This window comes from Gigantopelta aegis, chromosome 6 (genome assembly GCF_016097555.1).
Source record: "Gigantopelta aegis isolate Gae_Host chromosome 6, Gae_host_genome, whole genome shotgun sequence".
Lineage (NCBI taxonomy): Eukaryota > Metazoa > Mollusca > Gastropoda > Neomphalida > Peltospiridae > Gigantopelta > Gigantopelta aegis.
The window spans coordinates 63713682-63734674 of record NC_054704.1 but is presented as its reverse complement, the minus strand read 5'-3'; the positions used below and the strand labels follow the sequence as shown (position 1 = coordinate 63734674).

The following is a 20993-nucleotide window of genomic DNA, read 5'->3' as shown; positions in this document are numbered from 1 at the left end:
GTTTCATAAACAGGTTCTAATATTAACAGGTCAATTTGTAAATTGTATTCAAAGATTTTTGATACTTAATAGGTGTGATTATTAATTATATTAGATGGATGTGACAATAATAAGGTGGCATTTTAAGACAGATGGCAGCTGATAACAGAGGTCAGTTTGTTCTGTTTTAGATTTGTGATAATTTAAAGGTAGTCTCATAAGGCATATGGCAGCTTGTCAGTTTGTCCTGTATTGAATTTGTAAAAATAGAAATGTAATCTCTGAAGATGGATGAAAAAAAAAAAAAAAAAAGTTTTATTTAACGATGCACTCAACACATTGTATTTACGTTATATGGCGTCAGACATATGGTTAAGGACCACACAGATACTGAGAGAGGAAACCTGCTGTCATCACTTCATGGGCTACTCTTTTTGATTAGCAGCAAGGGATCTTTTATATACATCATCCCACAGACAGGGTAATACATACCACAGCCTTTGATATACCAGTTGTGGTGCACTGGCTGGAACGAGAAATAGCCCAATGGGCCCACCGATGGGGATCGATCCCACACTGACTGTGCATCGATCGAGCGCGGTACCACTGAAGATGAATGGGTGCAGTGGAAGTTAATTTTGACTGTGATTATTATTTTTTTGCCAGTTGAACCAAAATAATTAGTATTAGTAGTTCTTGCATTAAGAACTTACAATAACAACATTTCTATATCGGATATCTGGGCTCATTGTTTCTAGCACTGTGTTAATTACTAATCCTGACACTAAATGCTTGGTACATGTTCATGATAATTAATTAAATATAAATTTGAATTCTGGAAAATTCCATGTTATTATAGAACCATTTTAAATAAAAATGAAATTCCAAAACATACAAATTAAAGGGACATGCCCTAGTTTTTAAACACTAAGGCATATTTTTTACTATTAGAGCCGTGGTTTATAACTGATATCAGACATTATTTCGATTTTATGGTTTAGATTATCCATTTCCATATATTCGAAGTGTTTTTGGTCCTCCTGGTGTTTTTAATATCACAAAGTGCATTTATCATATTTTTAAAAACGCACATGCGTCTGAAAAGTAACAGTTATGGAGTAAAGTTTTATCTATTTTTAGAGGGTATTTCACCATTTCAAAGTCACAGATTCCTGTTTCACTCAGTTGTAACTTTATCCAAATGTGTTACAGGTTTGTAGAGTAACTAAACTTAGTGTTAATTTTCAGGGTTGAAACAGACATCCCTTTAATAAATCTATGGAAATTGGTGAAAAAAACATCAAGAAGATTGGTGAATTATTTTGTGACAAAAATTGAAACTTGGGTTTATTACAGCGCAAAATACTTGTCATTATAGAGCTACCATATGAACATACAATGTGAATTAAAGGGAACAAAATATGTTTTGTATCATTTGAAATATCCTAATAACAGAATAGTTTCCAGTAATTATTTCTGTAATAATAATTTGTGTTATAATACCTTAAATTTCCATTTTTGTTTTTCTGTGTCATACGCGCACACTCATGCAAACATATAGAATATTGACCTCATGAATATACACAATGAATGGTCTCTTTTTTTTCTAATTATCTGCATAGAATTGTGCTAATTAGGAAATGTACACTTAATTGTGTACTGATCAATATGTTCGTACATCACAATCATGATGCTTCGAATATTGAGACTGGAAGATGACAAAACACATTTCTGTTGTGTGGGCTACTCTTTATTTAGTAAAAAGGTGACAGTAATAGATTTATCTATAAATGTACACTTTGTTGTGTGGGCTACTCTTTATTTAGTCACAAAGTGACAGTAATAGATTTATCAATAAATGTACACTTTGTTGTGTGGGCTACTCTTTATTTAGTAACAAAGTGACAGTAATAGATTTATCTATAAACATACACTTTACCTACAGGCAGAAGACATACATGACTACATTTGTATGTACCATATGGTATTGGTTTTATTTGTGAACACAGTATGAATTTACTAAAAAAATAACAGGCTATAAAGATAAAGTGAAAAATGTTTGGGGTGAGGGAAAACCAAATTGTTTAATTGTCACTTGGTCCCATGTGAGGTCATCAGTAGCCTAATGTGAAAAAAAATATATATACAATAAAAAAATAAATAAAAAAAAGGTTATACAGTGAAACTCTTCTAAACCAGACACCCTCAAAACCAAGTAAAAAACCCAGTTTTAAGAGGTATCCAGTTTAGAGAGGTTCTTTTCTGCACATGAATATACACAATGAATGGTCTCTATTTTTTCTAATTATCTGCATAGAATTGTGCTAATTAGGAAATGTACACTTAATTGTGTACTGATCAATATGTTCGTACATCACGATCATGATGCTTCGAATATTGAGACTGGAAGATGACAAAACACATTTCTGTTGTGTGGGCTACTCTTTATTTAGTAACAAGGTGACAGTAATAGATTTATCTATAAATGTACACTTTGTTGTGTGGGCTACTCTTTATTTAGTAACAAAGTGACTAATAGATTTATCTATAAATGTACACTTTGTTGTGTGGGCTACTCTTTATTTAGTCACAAAGTGACAGTAATAGATTTATCTATAAATGTACACTTTGTTGTGTGGGCTACTCTTTATTTAGTAACAAAGTGACGGTAATAGATTTATCAATAAATGTACACTTTGTTGTGTGGGCTACTCTTTATTTAGTCACAAAGTGACAGTAATAGATTTATCAATAAATGTACACTTTGTTGTGTGGGCTACTCTTTATTTAGTAACAAAGTGACAGTAATAGATTTATCTATAAACATACACTTTACCTAGAGGCAGAAGACCCCCATACATGACTACATTTGTATGTACCATATGGTATTGGTTTTATTTGTGAACACAGTATGAATTTACTAAAAAAATAACAGGCTATAAAGATAAAGTGAAAAATGTTTGGGGTGAGGGAAAACCAAATTGTTTAATTGTCACTTGGTCCCATGTGAGGTCATCAGTAGCCTAATGTGAAAAAATATATATATACAATAAAAAATAAAAATAAAAAAAAAGGTTATACAGTGAAACTCTTCTAAACCAGACACCCTCATAACCAAGTAAAAAACCCAGTTTTAAGAGGTATCCAGTTTAGAGAGGTTCTCTTTTGCACAGATATTAAAAAAGGGACTATGAAAAACGTCCGGTTTTGAGGTAATTCCGGTTTACAGAGGATCTGGTTTTGAGAGGTTTCACTGTATATTAGATGAAAGAAGTTAGAGAGTATATATTTTTAAGTTTATTAGACAACAGCATGTATTTAGCACGGCTCGAACTTAAGAATTTGTCTTCCGCGACAATTTTTAAAAGAATTGCCATGGGTGAAATATGACCAACCATGCAATGGCAGTTTTGAGCCTGCCTATGGCAATTTATTTTTAAAGTGACATTTGCAGCAAATAAACATGATTGAAAGGTTATTTTGCTGTATGTAGACATATTTCAAATGCACAAATGTTAAATACTGGCAGATAATGTACACCAGGTGTAGTCATTTTGTCATTGTTGAGGAGCTTTACTGAGGGCACAAAAGTGCAGTTGGTGATGATCTCTACCTACGGCAATTTATATCTCAACAACTGTCGTTAAAGTTCGAGCCCTGATTTAAATGTAGGTATAAAATAAATACTGCATTCTTAAAGAGACTGCCCTTAGTTTGCTTCCATTGAAAACATTTTCCGACTAACATTACACAACAGAACCTTTTCATCTACTAAAATTACATATTAGATAAAAAAAATTGTTGAGAATATTTGTATATAGATTGAGAAATTAATGTGATCATAATAATTATGCGAAAAAAGCTAATTTTTATTATTCGCATTAATAATATCATGCATTTATTTGTATGTTTTTGTCTATGTTACAGGTTGTAAAAGTAAAAAATAATAAAAAATATTAATAACTCATATTTTTATAAAACATAACTAGAACATAATATTCACAGTTTGAAAAATAGTTTAATTACTCGATAGTCCAGCATGCAAGCTGCCAGTCATGTTTGACCACCCTGTCAAAACCCGACACAATCCACCATGCGTGAATATGTTTTACGTTAATTCTAAGGTCGACCCTTTCTTAGTGTGGATCAGACTTTAAACTTTTAGATCTGCGTTCAGAATTTTATGTCGAAATTACTTCTTTTTAAAAATATTATTAAATAGTCCGATCCTCTCTTCTTTCTCTTATTTAATTTTGGACTGTCCTTCTAAAATGCTCCAAATTATATAAATATTCAGCCAAGCAGTCAGTTCTTTTTATTTTTGGCTTGTAACCTTTTTCTTTTTTTTATTTATTCTATTAACTTCTTTACTAATTGCTATTTTCAATATTCGGCCCATTTTCACCCACCCCCCCACCCCCCCACCCCCCTCCATCCCGAGTCAGGCCACCGATCTTATCGGAGGTTGGACTCGGGATGGGCGTGTTCGAAACCCTAGTGGTATATGGGCACGTTAAACTAGTTATCATCATCATCATCATCATCATTTCTTAGTTTCTATATTGCTCAGTTAAGTTGGCTGCAACATTGTCACCACAACAGTTTAATTAATGTGCACATACATGTAGATATGTTGATGTCATTACAGTTGATCTCATAAAAAAATTTGACTGATTTTATTTTGCAAAATATGCGGGAGGAGTAGTACACAGTAACATGAACATAAATTGGGATCTGTCCATTTGAAGAAAACACACCTGAAAGAGCACGTCTTGGATATAGTCTGGAGAATTGTGAGATAAATACACACCTTGATGCCAGGAATGAGATCTTGCTGTAAAAGCAGCAGGACAAGGGCTGAAATGGTTGATCAGCAATTGATATGGTTTTGCTGGCATGCTCCTTAGCAGGTTTAGGGGAAGGTGTTTTGACAAGCCAGGTAGAGATCTGTGATAGACACACACACATACCAGTACCTAGATGTAGATTCCACTACTTGTAATGTAATACAATTTTTTTTTATATACATATTCTCAGTGGAGAATGTGCAGGTGTGGATTCATGAAAAATAATTCATGAGGGAGAGTCCATTATTATTCATAAATTCACACCAGTTTTTGAGAGCACTCTCTAACTTAATCTATTATCCATTTTAAAAAACAAATCAGATTTAAAATTTAATTTTTTATGTAACTGCTAAATTAACTTCTATTTTACATTTTTAAATAAAATATTGGTTAAGATGGCAATGAATATTTACAACACTAATTTCCAAAAAAAACAAATTCCTTCCGGACAAAACCAGAGTGATGTGGCCAGTATAGGTTGAAACATGGATCAAGTATCGAAAACCAAATAAAAAAATTTAAAACATGAATCGTCCCATTCCTAGTGTACACAGAGTAGTCTCATAAGTCAGGTTTACATGTAACTATAAGTAGGGAGGGGTATATAAATTGCATTATTATCCATATGGTTCAACATAACCGAGCTAATAATAATCATACGAAGCACATGTGTAATAACAAGTGTAATGACATAATTTGGGGAAGCAATGTCATAACATGGCGTTGCTTCTCCAGTCCTAGCTCAGACTGTGTATTTCAAATATGATGTCATTTCGTCGTCTCCTTCTAGTTGTGGCTGAAACATTTTGAGTTAGGTCTTGTTATTCATAAAGAAAACAACAATAATAATATGGATAATAAAGAAATTATTACACTCGCGTGTGAGTAGTACTGATTTTATGAACCTCATGTCAGGATTCATGTATTACCCTCGCTTTCGCTCGGGCAATACAAAAATCCTGACACTCATTTTGTAAAATCAGTACGACACACAAGCTCGTATAATAATCTCTATGTATTTTAACTATTGCAATATGTGCATGTGTATTATGATACACGGTGCAATATATTGTGGAATGTGTGAATGTGTAAAAAAGATATACATCTTCATGTACATGTAATACAGTATTACTATTGTCAGTTTTAATTGTGTAGCTGGAAAATGTTCAAGGTGCTTGTAACGCAGACACAAGACACTTTGCTAAATATAATGCCATGCAGGTTTGTTACTGATTTAATGCAGTATCAGCGTAGGTTAGTGTTGTGATATTGCGACTTGTGTAAAACACATCAGTGGCATCGTGATGTGTTTTGGAATGAAAATGGAAGTGCATGGTGAGCCACGGTTCACTGTTGTGAAATTGGTTTGGGTCAGTGATGCAGACGGTTGAGGTATGACTCACCAAGCTTACTGCACCTCACCCTCACACAAATTACATAGCTAGTGTAGTATCTAGATCGGCAGAGAGATAGACAGAGACAGAGACAGAGACAGAGAGAGAGAGAGAGAGAGAGAGAGAGAGAGAGAGAGAGAGAGAGAGAGAGAGAGAGAGAGAGAGAGAGAGACAGAGAGAGAGAGAGAGAGACAGAGACAGAGAGAGAGAGAGAGGGAGAAAAAGAGAGAGACAGAGGGAGAAAAAGAGAGAGAGATACAGAGAGAGGGGGGAGAGTTACAGAGAGAGGAGAGAAAGAGACACACACACACACACACACACACACACACACACAGAGAGACAGAGGGAAGAGGGGGATTATGATTCACTCTTTGAAAAGAATCCACCATTATAGAAAAAACAGTTTACATATTACCATAATATAAATAAATATTTTAAAAATCAACTGCCTTATTTTTACTGGTTCGTTGAACAAATGATACATGAAAGATCTGCTATAACTGCATTAAAAAAATATGGGTAAGTTTATGAAATCTGTAATGTTCTCATGTTGATATCTACACAGGGTTGTGATTTTTCAAAGTTGTATTTAATTTCAACTTGTTTTTGCACAAAATAATGTTCACAGAGTAGATTTGTAGGATTTTATCACAAGTGCTAAAATGTTACATTTAATAAAATTTTGTTTCAGCTTTTTAAAAATCTGTACATTTTTTGTTTTCCTATGAGTATCGCATCCCAAATGCATGTTCTGTTAAACATGTATAATTCTAAACTGTGACCTTAGGTCCCACTAAATGTGGCATTTATGTGAATTCAGATAGCTTACTATAACAAGTGAGTAGATTTATTACAAATATGTGTCTTTGTTTCAGGTGTGTGAAGCTATTATTGAGCAGGGAGCGCGGATTAATGAAATCGACAATGATGGCCGGCACCCACTGATTCATGCGGCACAGGAAGGTCACGTGGCAGTAGTGGCGACACTTCTTGAACACAACATAGACCAGGATCACAGGTAGGATGTGTAACATTAAACAAGGGACATAACCCATAGTTATAGAGCAATGACAGGATCACAGGTAGGATGTGTAATATTAAACAAGGGACATAACCCATAGTTATAGAGCAATGACAGGATCACAGGTAGGATGTGTAATATTAAACAAGGGACATAACTCATAGAACATGAACCAGAATAATATGTAGGATTATAATATTAAACAAGGAACATAATCTCGTATTTATAGAGCATTAATCAGGACCACGGGTACAATGTGTAATATTAAACAAGTGACATAACCCATAGTTATAGAGCAATGACAGGATCACAGGTAGGATGTGTAATATTAAACAAGGGACATAACCCATAGTTATAGAGCAATGACAGGATCACAGGTAGGATGTGTAATATTAAACAAGGGACATAACTCATAGTTATAGAACATGAACCAGAATAATATGTAGGATTATAATATTAAACAAGGAACATAATCTCGTATTTATAGAGCATTAATCAGGATCACGGGTACAATGTGTAATATTAAACAAGGGACAGCTCATAGTAGAGCATTAACCAGGATCACAGGCAGGATGTGTGAAAGTGAGCAAAGAGACATAACTCATATTTACAGAACATAATAGGCTAGGATCACAAGTAGGATGTGTAAAAATAAGCAAGGTACATATTTACATAGCATTGACCATGATCATAGATATGTTGTGTGAAAATTAGCAAAGGGACACAAGTCATATTTATATGGCATTGATCGTAATAACAGGATGGATGCAGAAAAATAAACAAGAGACTGATATTTACAGAGAAATAGATAGGGATAACAGACATGATGTATAAAAATAAATAGAAGATGATATTTCATTTAAGATTTTGGCAAATTCCATTTTTCATTTTGGCAAATTCTTCTCTCTTTTTTAATTTTTCTAAAGTTTCCAATTAATGAAAAGTGATAATTTAGATTTTTGCTACAAATAATGTAAAATTCTCCTATACATATTAACCAAAAAGCCTGAAATTTTATGAAAAAATCAATTACATGCTTAGATGAATGCATCACTTGATTAAGTTATGTATGTTGCAGAGAGTAGTGGGAATCAGGTGTCGTGTAATCAACACTATACTCAAATGCATAGCATATATTTTTGTTTGAAGTGATAATCATTTCTCTGGGCCTATAATGTTCAAAACTGGCACATGTTCATATACTGTATTCCATATCTACAGCAACCAAGCATAACATAAAACAACAACCTCAGTTCAATAAAACGTTTGTTTCGAAGACACCACTAGACCACATTGATTTATTAATCATCGGCTATTGGATGTCAAACATTGGTAATTTTGATGTATTATCTTAAAGAGGAAACCCAGTACATTTTTGCATTAGTAGTATGATGGGGAGATTTCTTTTTATGGCCCGGTTCACTGTTCCGGTTTAGCTATTTAATAAACATTGCATTTTCTTATTGAAAAATGTATTTACTTATTTATTTTAAACATTCTCTTAAATTATTATTAATCACCTGCAATTTGGTATGTAAGTTATAGCTTTTTATATCTTCGATGGTTTTATTTGGCATCGTTAGTCATTCGGAACAGTGATATTTTATTATTTAACAATTATTGGCTATTTACGGTATTCACGGAAATGTCTGTGAATTACCGTTTTCTAGTAATTTTCTACTAGCTTGGTAAAATTTCTGCTACAATCTCGTTATGAAATGTCATTTTGATTGGTCAAAGTTTGCTTAAATAGTATTGTAGTGTATTGTTGTCTTTTGCTCTCAGAAGATCAAATGTGAAACATCTCACCAATACTTTTGCTCTTTAGTTCTGTATGTATTTGTTTTCTTTTTCTTATTCTTTTATTAAAAACTTAATTTGAGGATTTTAGTTTCACCATCATTTAGCTTTTGTCCATCGGTTAGTCCGTACATCCATCCGTCTGTCAATGTAGCTGTTCGTCACACTCCAACCCATTTACTTTATTTTTTTGTTTTGTTTTGTGATTGTTGAAATAAAATGTATGAAACATTGTTTTTTCGCTTCTTCTTTGTATAATTAGTCTGGTTCAGAGATAGATCCAAAGAACTTTTTGGGACCAACAGGGTCAGTTGGCACATGTCAATGCCAAATCCTGTAACAGTAGCAAAGGATCTTTTATATGCACCATCCCACAGAGGATAACACATACCACAACCTTTGATATACCAAACATTGTGCAGTAGTAATAGTAAATAAATGCAAAAATAAAATAAATGTTTATAATTGTGTTTAAGCATGAAATGAAAATTGCATGTTAAAAAGAAATAGTACGGTACTAAAAAACCCACCAAAATATTAAAAATTAAAAATCAGGAATTCCATTTCAGTTACAGTACTGAATTCTGTGACTTCATCCTTTTTTTCGAAAACAAACAAGGGGCATAACCAATATTTACACAGTATTCATTATGATAATTGTTAAAATGTATTAAATATTTTGTGTTGTACTGTCATTAAACATTCATTCATTCATTCATTCATTGATGTCCGTGTTTGACTAACAATATATATATATATCTGATTGTAGGTCACATGACGGGAAGACTGCTCTGCGGGTGGCTGCTATTGAAGGTCACAAGGACGTAGTGGAGCTGCTGATCACTAACGGCGCTAACCTCAACTACAAGGACGCTGATGGACGCTCCACTCTGTACATCCTGGCCCTGGAGAACCACCTGTCGATGGCTGGGTTTCTCCTCGAGAGCGGCGCCGATGTGGAATGTGTCGACCTCGAGGGGCGCACCGCCCTGCACGTGAGTGCCTGGCAGGGTCACTACCAGATGTCAGAGCTCCTGATCGCACATGACGCCAACGTGAACGCCGTCGACAATGACCAGCGGACATCGCTGCAGTCTGCCGCGTGGCAGGGTCACGAGCGCGTCGTCAAGCTGCTGCTGGAGAAGGGGGCCTTCGTGGACCACACATGTAACCAGGGGGCCACGGCACTGTGCATCGCCGCCCAGGAGGGCCACGAGGATGTGGTGAATGTCCTGCTCCAGTACCATGCCAACCCAAACCATGCCGACCAGTTCGGGCGAACCCCTATCCGAGTAGCCATGAAGAGCGGGCACAACTCGGTGTGTAAGGTCCTCGAGGAGTTCGGAGCCAGCCCAGTGAACGGGTCAAAGAGTCGCAGTTCCTCGTCCACGTCGAGTAATGAGACCAAGCCACTGACGACCAATCCTCCCAAAGGAAGCACCCGGTCCACAGGCCACGTGAACATCCTTCACAGCTCCCCGTCGGATTCACCCGAGTCAACGTTCGACCGGAGGAAATCCTATCACTCAAACAATTCGTCGAAATCCTCGAGCAATATGACATCCTCCACCAACCAGAGTTCACAGAGTGGGAACTTAGTGAACATGGTCAAATCGACGGACCACGAGTGTTTGACGTTCACACAGCAATTACAGCAGTGCTCAATGGGGAAAAACAGGTCACGGCCCATAAGCAGAGTGCTCTCCCCTGTCAGCGAGCCTCAGAGTCCCGTGCAGTCCCCACCGACCTCCCCCGTGACTGAATCTCACAAACTGTCTGCTGATGTCCACGTGTCATCATCGGAAATAGAACATAACGTTAACCTCCTGGCACCTTCGCCGGTCAAATTCGCGAGTCTCAAACAGGAAAAAATCTCAGCAACTATCAATATTATTACCAATCCCAACGTCGAGTTGATAAACACTGAGGAGCCCATTTGGCAGATTAACCCTTCCCACTTTCAGAACATGAAGAGGAATTTGTTACAGCAGCGAGGGCTGGTGCCGGACTCTCCCACCAAGATGGTCATGGGACACAGCGGACTACACATGCGCTCGCCGGAGATGAGACGCAAGAGAAATGGGATCGTTACTAACCCAAAAATCACCAAGAGTCCCAGTGTGAACGCAGACATCATCAAGTCTCCCTTGCATGGTGTGAACGGCCACTCGTCTCACTACAATAAGTTGTCGGGGGACGGCAGCCAGTCGGCAGCCAGCCCAGTGCATACGAATGGCTACACAAACATTGCCCCTGGTGCAGTACCAACCAGTGGTGGGAAGGGTCCGGTGAGGCCTAATGGATTACCATTGAAAAAGGAGACACCTTTATGACTAGGAAGTATGTTGTGTAATTAATTTCTGTTTTGTGTATTTCGGCATTGTTATTCAGTTAATACAACACAGACTTGAAACCAAGGTGGTGGTGGTGGTGGTGGGTGCGGAGAGTGCTATTCAAAAGTAACCCAAAGTCCAGTGTTTATTAAAGTAATCAATTTATAGGTTTTGTTTTCAGTAGGGTGGGTTTATGATATCTTGGTTGTTTAGGTATTTCTGGAATAGACTATTATATAAAAGTTAAAAATTTGTTTTGTTTAATCATTGGCTATTGGATGTCAAACATTTGGTAATACTGACACGTAGTCACCAAAGGAAACCTGCTACATTTTTCCTAATGTACCAAGGGATTTTTTATATGCACAATCCCACAGACAGGAAAGCACATACCACAGCCTTTGATCAAGTTTGGTGCACTGGTTGGAATGAGAAAACATCCAATCAGTTGAATGGATCCACCGTAGACTGTATTTAATCTCTATTTAACCTTAATTATATCTTGTCATACATTGTATTCTGATGTATGGTTAAGAAATACATGTACATATAAGGGCTATGTTGGTGATTAGGGGTGTAACGAATACAGATGGTGGTGAATATGATACATATCATGAATATGAGGTGACGAATATGAATATATATTCACGTCCATGAATATAAAAGTGGAAAAGGTTTTGCAGAAAGGAAGAACAGTATTTATTTTATATTTTTCTTAAAGGGACATTCCTGAGTTTACTGCAATTTTAAAGATGTTATCGACTAACAGAGACTTTTTAATGATTGTAATTACATATCAAATATATTTTCCTGCATAACATATTAGTGGCTGTATATTATACGTATTTCTGATCGTTCTAATATCTGTACTAGCGTAAATTTCATTTTATTTCCTAAAAAACTTTTTTCATACATACGGAATTATTTGAAGACAAAATCCAGTTTGGGCTTCTTAATACAAACATTAAGACAACCAGAAATACATTGAATATACAAACACTGATATTCTAAACAAGAAAATATATTTAATATGTAAGTTTAATCATAGAAATATTTTATTAGTCGGAAACATTTTACCCTAATTATATCTTGTCATACATTGTATACTAATGTCAGGATAGAAAATACATGTACATATAAGGGCTATGTTGGTGATTAGGAGTGTAAACTCAGGAATGTCCCTTTAAGTAAAAACTGATTAATCATGGGTGTCTATTGTCTAGTCCAGAATCATGTTCTTTTTATGGAACACTAACAGGTCCACAGAAATAGCTGAAGTATGTCCTGAGTTTCTTAATGCAAGCGTTTGTGAATGTTTTTTTTCTATCTGTTTGTTTTTAGGGGGTTTTGTTGTTTCTGTTGCTTAAGCAACATATTGCTTTCCGTGATCACACAGAATGTTAGAAAACTGTCTGAAGTTCACTCACTTGATTTGGAACCAAACATTTAATTTTTTATTTAAAGAATAAAAAGTTAAAATATGTGTATATCATTATTAGAATTTAAAAATATATCATTGTCTTTGCAGGGATACATATACATATTTTTTAAATATTCATTATTGCTTTGATAATAAATCACTTATTTCTAGTCCGAATCGGACGTAACAAACGTGACTAACTTTTTTCATAACGTGGCAACCATATAATGTAATCAAAAGTTATGATATAATTAACCTAATTTTATTTTGTGTGTTTTGTTTTGTGATATGTATTAATCAATTTAAAGCCATATTTGTATTGCCAGAGTTCTCGTTAAGAATTGTACACCTTTAGTTTGCTTTAATCAGCTATTTAAACACTTACATATATAAGTTACATTGCATACAGTGCCATACACTAACAAAATATGCTCGCCCTTGACTCACATAAGGCTGGTTGAACGAGATTATGCGACATCATACAGTTTTTTTGACAGAAGTGAAATCAAGGTACACTAGTGCATTGAATAAAAATGGATCGGTCTAAATGTGCTTGATCTAATACAAATCAGGTCCAGACTCCAGACATTATCAAAACAATAAAATCTGTATTGCGTTTTGGTTAGTGTGAATTAAAAAATAAATTGTACAGTTAGCATTACATATTTGTATTCGTGTATTCAGTTCAGCTAGTGACGAATACGAATGCAACTACAATACAGATCGGCGTTCAGTACACTGAATATTTGAGTATATCGTTACACCCCTATTGGTGATATATTAATCATATTTATATTCATTTACTAAATCATTTGTTTATACATGCATTAAGTTTCTCTACTACGGTACTACACAACTAAAGATATTATACATGTATAACTGATTGAAGAGCAAGTAAAAGTATTTATTATATAACATTTAGTGAAATATCTTAAAATATCAGTGAAATAAAAGTGTTATTAGTCACTCAGTGACGATAACACATTTTAGAGTGAAAATTTCACTACTTCACTCGAAAATGTGTTATCGTCACTGTAGAAAGTGTTATCTTCACTGTAAGAAAGCCGGACCTATTTTGCTGCTGGCATTTTAAAAATAAAGGTAAATTGCCAGAAGTTATATAATAAATTGAAAATTTCATGGTTTTTTGTCAAATATGATTTATATCTCATCTCGTGAAGTTTGCAATCATATCACACTCATCGCACAAGCGCGACTCGTGAGATATGATTGCAATCTTCACTCGATGAGATATAAATCATATTTGACAAAAAACATGAAATATCCTTTATTTATGTTAATTACATTTTATTCAAGAAATGCATGATGTTGGAAGTACGTGTAGTCTTGGTGGTGTCGTGGTTAGGCCATCGGTCTACAGGCTGGTAGGTACTGGGTTCGGATCCCAGTCGAGGCATGGGATTTTTAATCCAGATACCGACTCCAAACCCTGAGTGAGTGTTCTGCAAGGCTCAATGAGTAGGTGTAAACCACTTGCACCGACCAGTGATCCATAACTGGTTCAACAAAGGCCATGGTTTGTGCTATCCTGCCTGTGGGAAGCGCAAATAAAAGATCCCTTGCTGCCTGTCATAAAAGAGTAGCATATGTGGAGACAGCGGGTTTCCTCTAAAAACAGTGTCAGAATGACCATATGTTTGATGTCCAATAGCCGATGATAAGATGAAAAATCAATGTGCTCTAGTGGCATCGCATCGTCAAATAAAACAAACTTTACTTTACTTTTCATGTGTATTATATCATAAGATTTATGATTCATAGTTTAAAATGTCTGTGTTGTAGTTTTGCATACATGAATGTTTCACAAAAAAAAAAAACTACATGTATTAATGTGATATTTTGTTTTACTTTCAGACTAGTCCACTAGCTGGAAAACCTAATGTCATCACAATGAGTAAGAAAATCCTGTGGATTGGTTGCTGTTAAGAAATGTATGACTTGTCAAGCTGTTGTGTCATAAACATAGTTTACTGTCCGTGGCAGTGCAGTTTTAAGTAGAAGCAGTAACCAACCTGTTCAATGCAGCAAGTGACTTTTTAATGTACATGTGTATGGATATACGATAAATCATGAAATTTCAGCAATATTGCTTTTATCAAGAACCGGTACACCAAAGCATTATTATCTTGATTTAAATAGTGTGTTAAAAACAAAACACATGTACAAATGTACCTTCATATCAGGTATACATAATACTTTTGCTACAGTAATAAAAATTGCTGTTAACAAGTTGGAAAAAAGTCCCACCTACATGTACATTTAAAAAAAAAATGTAAACATAAAGTTTGTGCTTGTTTTGTTTTTACCTTTTGCTACATTTAAAACCAATGACCTCTTTGTCACATTAAAATTCATTCGGAAAGAAATATCTACGCACATTTGTTCCATTTTTGGAATACTAAAGAAAATGTATTACTTAATATGAAGTAATATTAGCACTGTGAATTTTGCTAATATTTCATAGTTTACAATATTTTTATTAGCTCCGCTATGATGTTAATTTGCAGAGCTTTTCTAATACCAATTTGTCTGGCATCTGTCATCCATCAACTTTCCTTTGATGTCTATCTTTTAGAGTTTTGACTGACTTGTTCTGAAACTTGGTACAATGATCCTCTAGGGCATTCTGTACAAACTAATGGAGAGATATTTCATAAATTAGACATTTTTATTCAGTGTTTTCAAAGTTTCAATTAAAATTTTCAATGTTTATCTTCTAGATTTTTGACTGGATAGTTCTGAAACTCCGTACAATGATTCTCAGGGTCAGTGTTCATAAAGATTAATAGAGCGATATTTAGAATGTTTTAATTTAATATTTAAACTTTTAAAAGTCTATCTCTTCCTAGAGTTTTGATTGGATAGTTCTGAAGCTAAGGTTACTGATGGAAAGAAATAAGAGAACTCATGGAATTTAACATCACGTTTAATTCACTACTAGACTAGTTATGTCAGTATAAAAGACAGATTTAAAATACACCTGTGACGTATCTGTATTGTTTCAATGCTCCATTATCTTTCAGTAATGGAGCGATGATCCCTTAACTCTCCATTACTAAGAGAAATATAGATAATATATATATATATATATATATATATATAGATAGATAGATACATATAGATAGACATAAAGTCATTATCTATTGGTGTATTTTAAGTAGGGGAATATCCTCGTAACTCTCCATTCCTGAAAAATAATGGGAATCGGCCCTATAGGGCCTCGTCTACATTGTTTTTCACGAATGGAGTTACTCGGACATTCCTTATATATAATGTGGAATTAATTGTCAGTACTGAAAAAAACTTTGTTTGTTTGTTTAATGACACCAGTAGAGCATATTGATTTATTAATCATCGGCTATTGATATATAGTTTTAAAGAGAAAACCCGCAACATTTTTTCGTTAGTAACAAGGGATCTTTTATATGCACCATCCCACAGACAGGATAGCACATACTACGGCCACGACATGGTGCACTGGTTGGAATGAGAAATAGCTCGACCGTACATCAAGTGAGCGCTTTACAACTGGGCTATGTCCCATCCCTCTGTGGGACTGACTGCCAATTTCATAGTTAAATTCCTGATACTGTGGATGAGGGTTGTGGATGCTGTCAGTATTTGCTGTTACTGTCTGCATGTTCCTTATTCCTTTCTATCGATATATAATGATTCTCAAGGACAGTCTTCACAAACTATATATAGAGATATTTGGGTAAAAATTTTGGCTTAGTGTCAGTTACCCAGATTGTTCATGTATAGCACCGAGTTATTAAGATTTTGTATTTCTTCAAGCTGATCAGACGTACGAACACGGTCCCAAATGATAGAAATTAGTATTTAAACACTGAACACCTGCAAAGTAGAGTTCAGCTAAAGCAGCTAAAATATCCTTGTTATTACCCGGTATCTCAGAATATACCTCGTACAATTTTAATTGGATAATTCTGCAATCTTATTAAAATTAGCTCTACTGGGTCTACCCTGGTAGATCTAACAGCATTGTATGGACTCCCATGTCCAGGTGACATTTCATCTATAAATAACAATTCAAATAAATTCGGGAGCATACAAATTCTAGAAATATTGGGCGAGACTATTTATGTAATAGGCAAACTCTATTTCAACATTAAAAAAACAGGGGGGAAAGTGCAGTAATAAACTCTGGATTGTATACTAGTATAAACAGATTTTTTGGCTATACCATCATGGGTTTTTTTTCGTCTTGAAACGAATTTTATATAAAATTTTATATTGAAATTAGTTTCCGGCATACTTCGTAATTCACCCGAATCATTTCGTATACCCTCGGCATAATCCTGAATCAGGTCAGGTCAGGTCATAGGGTTTTACGTGCACATTCAGAACAAGCTAATCCTGAATGTTTTTAAATTCTTTTTAAATCACTGGCATGATTTTGCAAGTAAGGTTTTGATTGGTCGAATGAAAGATCAACTGGACATGAGCTCCAACGGGCTGCTGTTAGATCCACATGTAATAGTGGAGCTAATTTTAATTAGATTGATAATTCTGAAACCTGAAACATGGATATTCTAAAAGGTGGTCTTTAAAAATTGATGTGTATGTATGTATATATATATATTTATTTATCATATAATACAATGTAGGTAGTGTATCCAAAGTATGTGATATTTTTCAGCTCACATACTTTCAGAATTTGATAACTTTGAAAATTAGATGTAAATTAATCAGGTCCAGGAACAACATTTATTGACATGTAAGGCGACACTCCAGAATTGACGTATGCATTCATAGTCCTGAAACAAAAAATGTACAATAGTAACTTTAAATTGAAAGTTGCCCAGCATTCTAAAAACAAAAAACATTATGTACCAGTTTATTTTTATGTAAGGATATTCAAAATGATGTCATGAAAATTTGACATCATTCTGTTCAAAAAGACACAATGTCATATATTTATACATCATTTGAATACCGAGTAATGGCTGACATTAATATAGTTGTGTACACAAAAACAAAAGCATGTATTAAAACAAGCTTAAGCTTGGGATTGTATGATAAAGAGGTTATTACCCATGTGTGTTTCTGTATCATCAGTATCATATTAGGATTAATAATAATGTATTATGCTTGCCAAAAGCTTGCATAATACAATTTTTATTCCTAATTTATGATATTGACAATTCAGAAACACACTCTTATAGTAACATATATATATACATACACACATGGATGCCTCGATAGCTCAGAGCGCATCGTGGTTAGTCTCGCAATTTGCGGGCGATTTGGTGCCACAGGTTCGAGTCCCAGGAACGGCATGGGACAGTTTGTGTGGCTAGAAAGGATTTAATTATCCCCAGTGCCAGTGCGTTAATATCTATGTATGTAACAGTCAACCTCGACATACATACAATATATAGATATTCATACATCAATACATACATACATACATAAATAAATATATATATATATATATATATATATATATATATATATATACATATATATATATATATATATATATATATATATATATATATATATATACATATATATATATATATATATATACATATATATATATATATATATATATTTTGATTTGTATGGCCGTACAAATTCTTCATCATCTCTTGGTCTTACTGGGTCCAATTTTGATTCACCATTCTAAACAAACCACTGAGTTTGGTTATCCACTATTCCAATTCCTTTCTGAATATTAAGTTCATTGTTGAAATGCCACACAGGTGAATTTTTGACAGTCTAAGGTGTTGTATTATGAACAGGCCCTTGCTTATAAACTTTCGAAATCTTTACTTGAGGATTTAACAAAGTCTTGCCGAGACATATGTCATATATTGAAAAGTCTGGAGACTGCTTAAACCTTTATAAGCAAGGATTCATATTTGAAGGTTTTTCAATGAATAGTACGGTACTGATACGTTTCCGACTATTTTTCTATAGTAATGATTAGGTGTTGATAACAGTACTGTCTTCTCAACTACTTGTGTGTTTATACTAATAACTGCTTTAAATGGTAGCTAATATTATCAACTAGCTTTGTTGTTTATTTATGAAACACAAATCTCTTGGTGAATTGTATATGGGGTAAACAAAATATACTTTGATCATTATTTTAACAACTTAATTATTTTTCTTTGTAAATGAATAAATTTAAGGAATATGTATGTTTCTCAATGAAATATATACACCACTAGCCATTACAATTGTATATATGTACATTATTGGTAGATGTCATGCTTACATGTATATGATTACTGCATATGTGTATGTTTGTAATGTATGTGTATGTATGAAGCATGTTCCTCACTTAACTTATTAAACATCAACATGCTTTTGTGGAAAGTCAGAAAATTCACATCATATAATCTGCCCCAAAACTAAATCCATTAATCAGTTCAAGTTTCTCATTTGTTAAACTGGGGTCATCATTTCAGACTTTTTATCTGCTAAGACAGGGTTATTATTTCAAACACATTGACTACGTATCTGCTGAACTGGGGTCATTATTTCAAATACCTTGACTATTCATCACTTGAAAATGTGCATCTACTAAACGGGGGTCATAACATCAAACTCCTCATCTGCTAAACGAGGGTCATAACATCAAACTCCTCGTCTGCCATCTTTTAAACTCACCTCCTAAACAAAGACCATCACTTTACAATTTGCATCTGCTAAATGGGGATAATCACTTAAAATTTCTTATCTGCTAAATGGAGGTCAATGACTTTAAAACTTGAAAGATGGAAGATTCAGAATGTTCTATATAGTAGAGCTACTTAGCACATGGATCATTCACATTGTAGTAAAAGCACCAAATTTGGCACTAAATAAAATTAGACGTGGATAACTTTTAAGGGGCATAGCATAATTTTTAAAATGCATTTTCAGTTGTTTTAAATGTTTGACTATGGGTTTGGAATATGAGGAATTTATTATAATAAATATTTAGTATGGTTAGATGATTATTATTGGAAACTCAGACAAGTAGGTATGATATTTGTGTTTAGAGAAAAAAAAACCTGTTCTCAATAACATTAATTTTGTTAATGGTAGGACACTGTAATTTTTAGTTTGTTGTTAAAGTGTTGCTTAAACATATATTACTAATTATAGTGGATACAATGGGCCACAAATTCCAGTCATTGCAAAAGGATCTTTTTATAAATTTAAACACACACACACACACACACACACACACGTATGTATTGTCAGTGCCCATCTCCTCATGGGTGTATGGCTATATAGTCCAGTTGTGACTTTTCGAGATGCATGCATTTCGGGAGCGGGATTTAGCTCAGTGGGTTGAGTGCTCGCCTGAGGTGCTTGCATCACAGGATCGAACCACCTCTGTGGATCCATTCAACTGATTGGATTTTTTTCTCATTCCAACCAAAAAACAACAACTGGTCAAAGGCCATGGTATGTGCTTGCCCGTCAGTGGGAAAGTGCATATATATATATATAATGGAAAAATGTTGCAGGTTTTCTCCGATGACAATTAGTTAGAATTACCAAATGTTTGACATCCAATAGCCGATGATTAATTAATCAATGTGCCCTAGTGGTGTCGTTAAACAAAACAAACTTCAACTTCACATGCATTTCACACTGTTAACAGATTTTTAGGTCGCCTGAGTTGAAGACTAAAATGTAGACATTTTCACAAACACTTAACTGCAGAACCATGTGTCACTGTCAGATCGATGCACAAATTGATTATCCCCTCAGGTGTACGTAAATGACAACACGCAAAAAAAAAAACCCAAACCAAACAAAAACCCAGCAACACAACACAAAAGCAACACTTAACAAATAAAATAATGGGCCATTGTGATCTGTATTTCCATGTGATTTGACTATTTCCTATATACCAAGTTGGAAGAATGGGCCAATGTGTCCTTCATGCGCATGCGCATGCAAACAGACTATTCCCTTAGGTGAATTCATACAAAATGTGTCATTATTACATTTGCTTGCATGAGTAATTTAGCAGTGCTTGAAATACTTCATTCTGTTTCTGTTTTCATTGGAACGTTTTCCATTTTATTTTTTGTTTTTTTAGTTTATTCATAATTCACCACAAATACCTGTATATTGTTCCAAGCAACGGGGAAAGTTTGTATGTCCGAGTGTTGATCTTCAAGAAATCCATTGTACTGACGTCTTTAA

General features: G+C 34.5%; 1 protein-coding gene across 1 annotated transcript in view; it reads left to right on the top strand.

The window, feature by feature from the left end:
• Window positions 1-16234, top strand: part of LOC121375998 (ankyrin repeat domain-containing protein 50-like) — a 61591-nt gene extending 45357 nt beyond the window's left edge. The window contains exons 3-5 of the mRNA XM_041503750.1: window positions 7096-7238; window positions 9811-11381; window positions 14670-16234. Coding sequence (XP_041359684.1) covers window positions 7096-7238; window positions 9811-11374 — 1707 coding nt within the window. The 3' untranslated portion in view covers window positions 11375-11381; window positions 14670-16234. The remainder of the gene's footprint in view (window positions 1-7095; window positions 7239-9810; window positions 11382-14669) is intronic.
• The last annotated feature ends 4759 nt before the right edge of the window (window positions 16235-20993 follow it).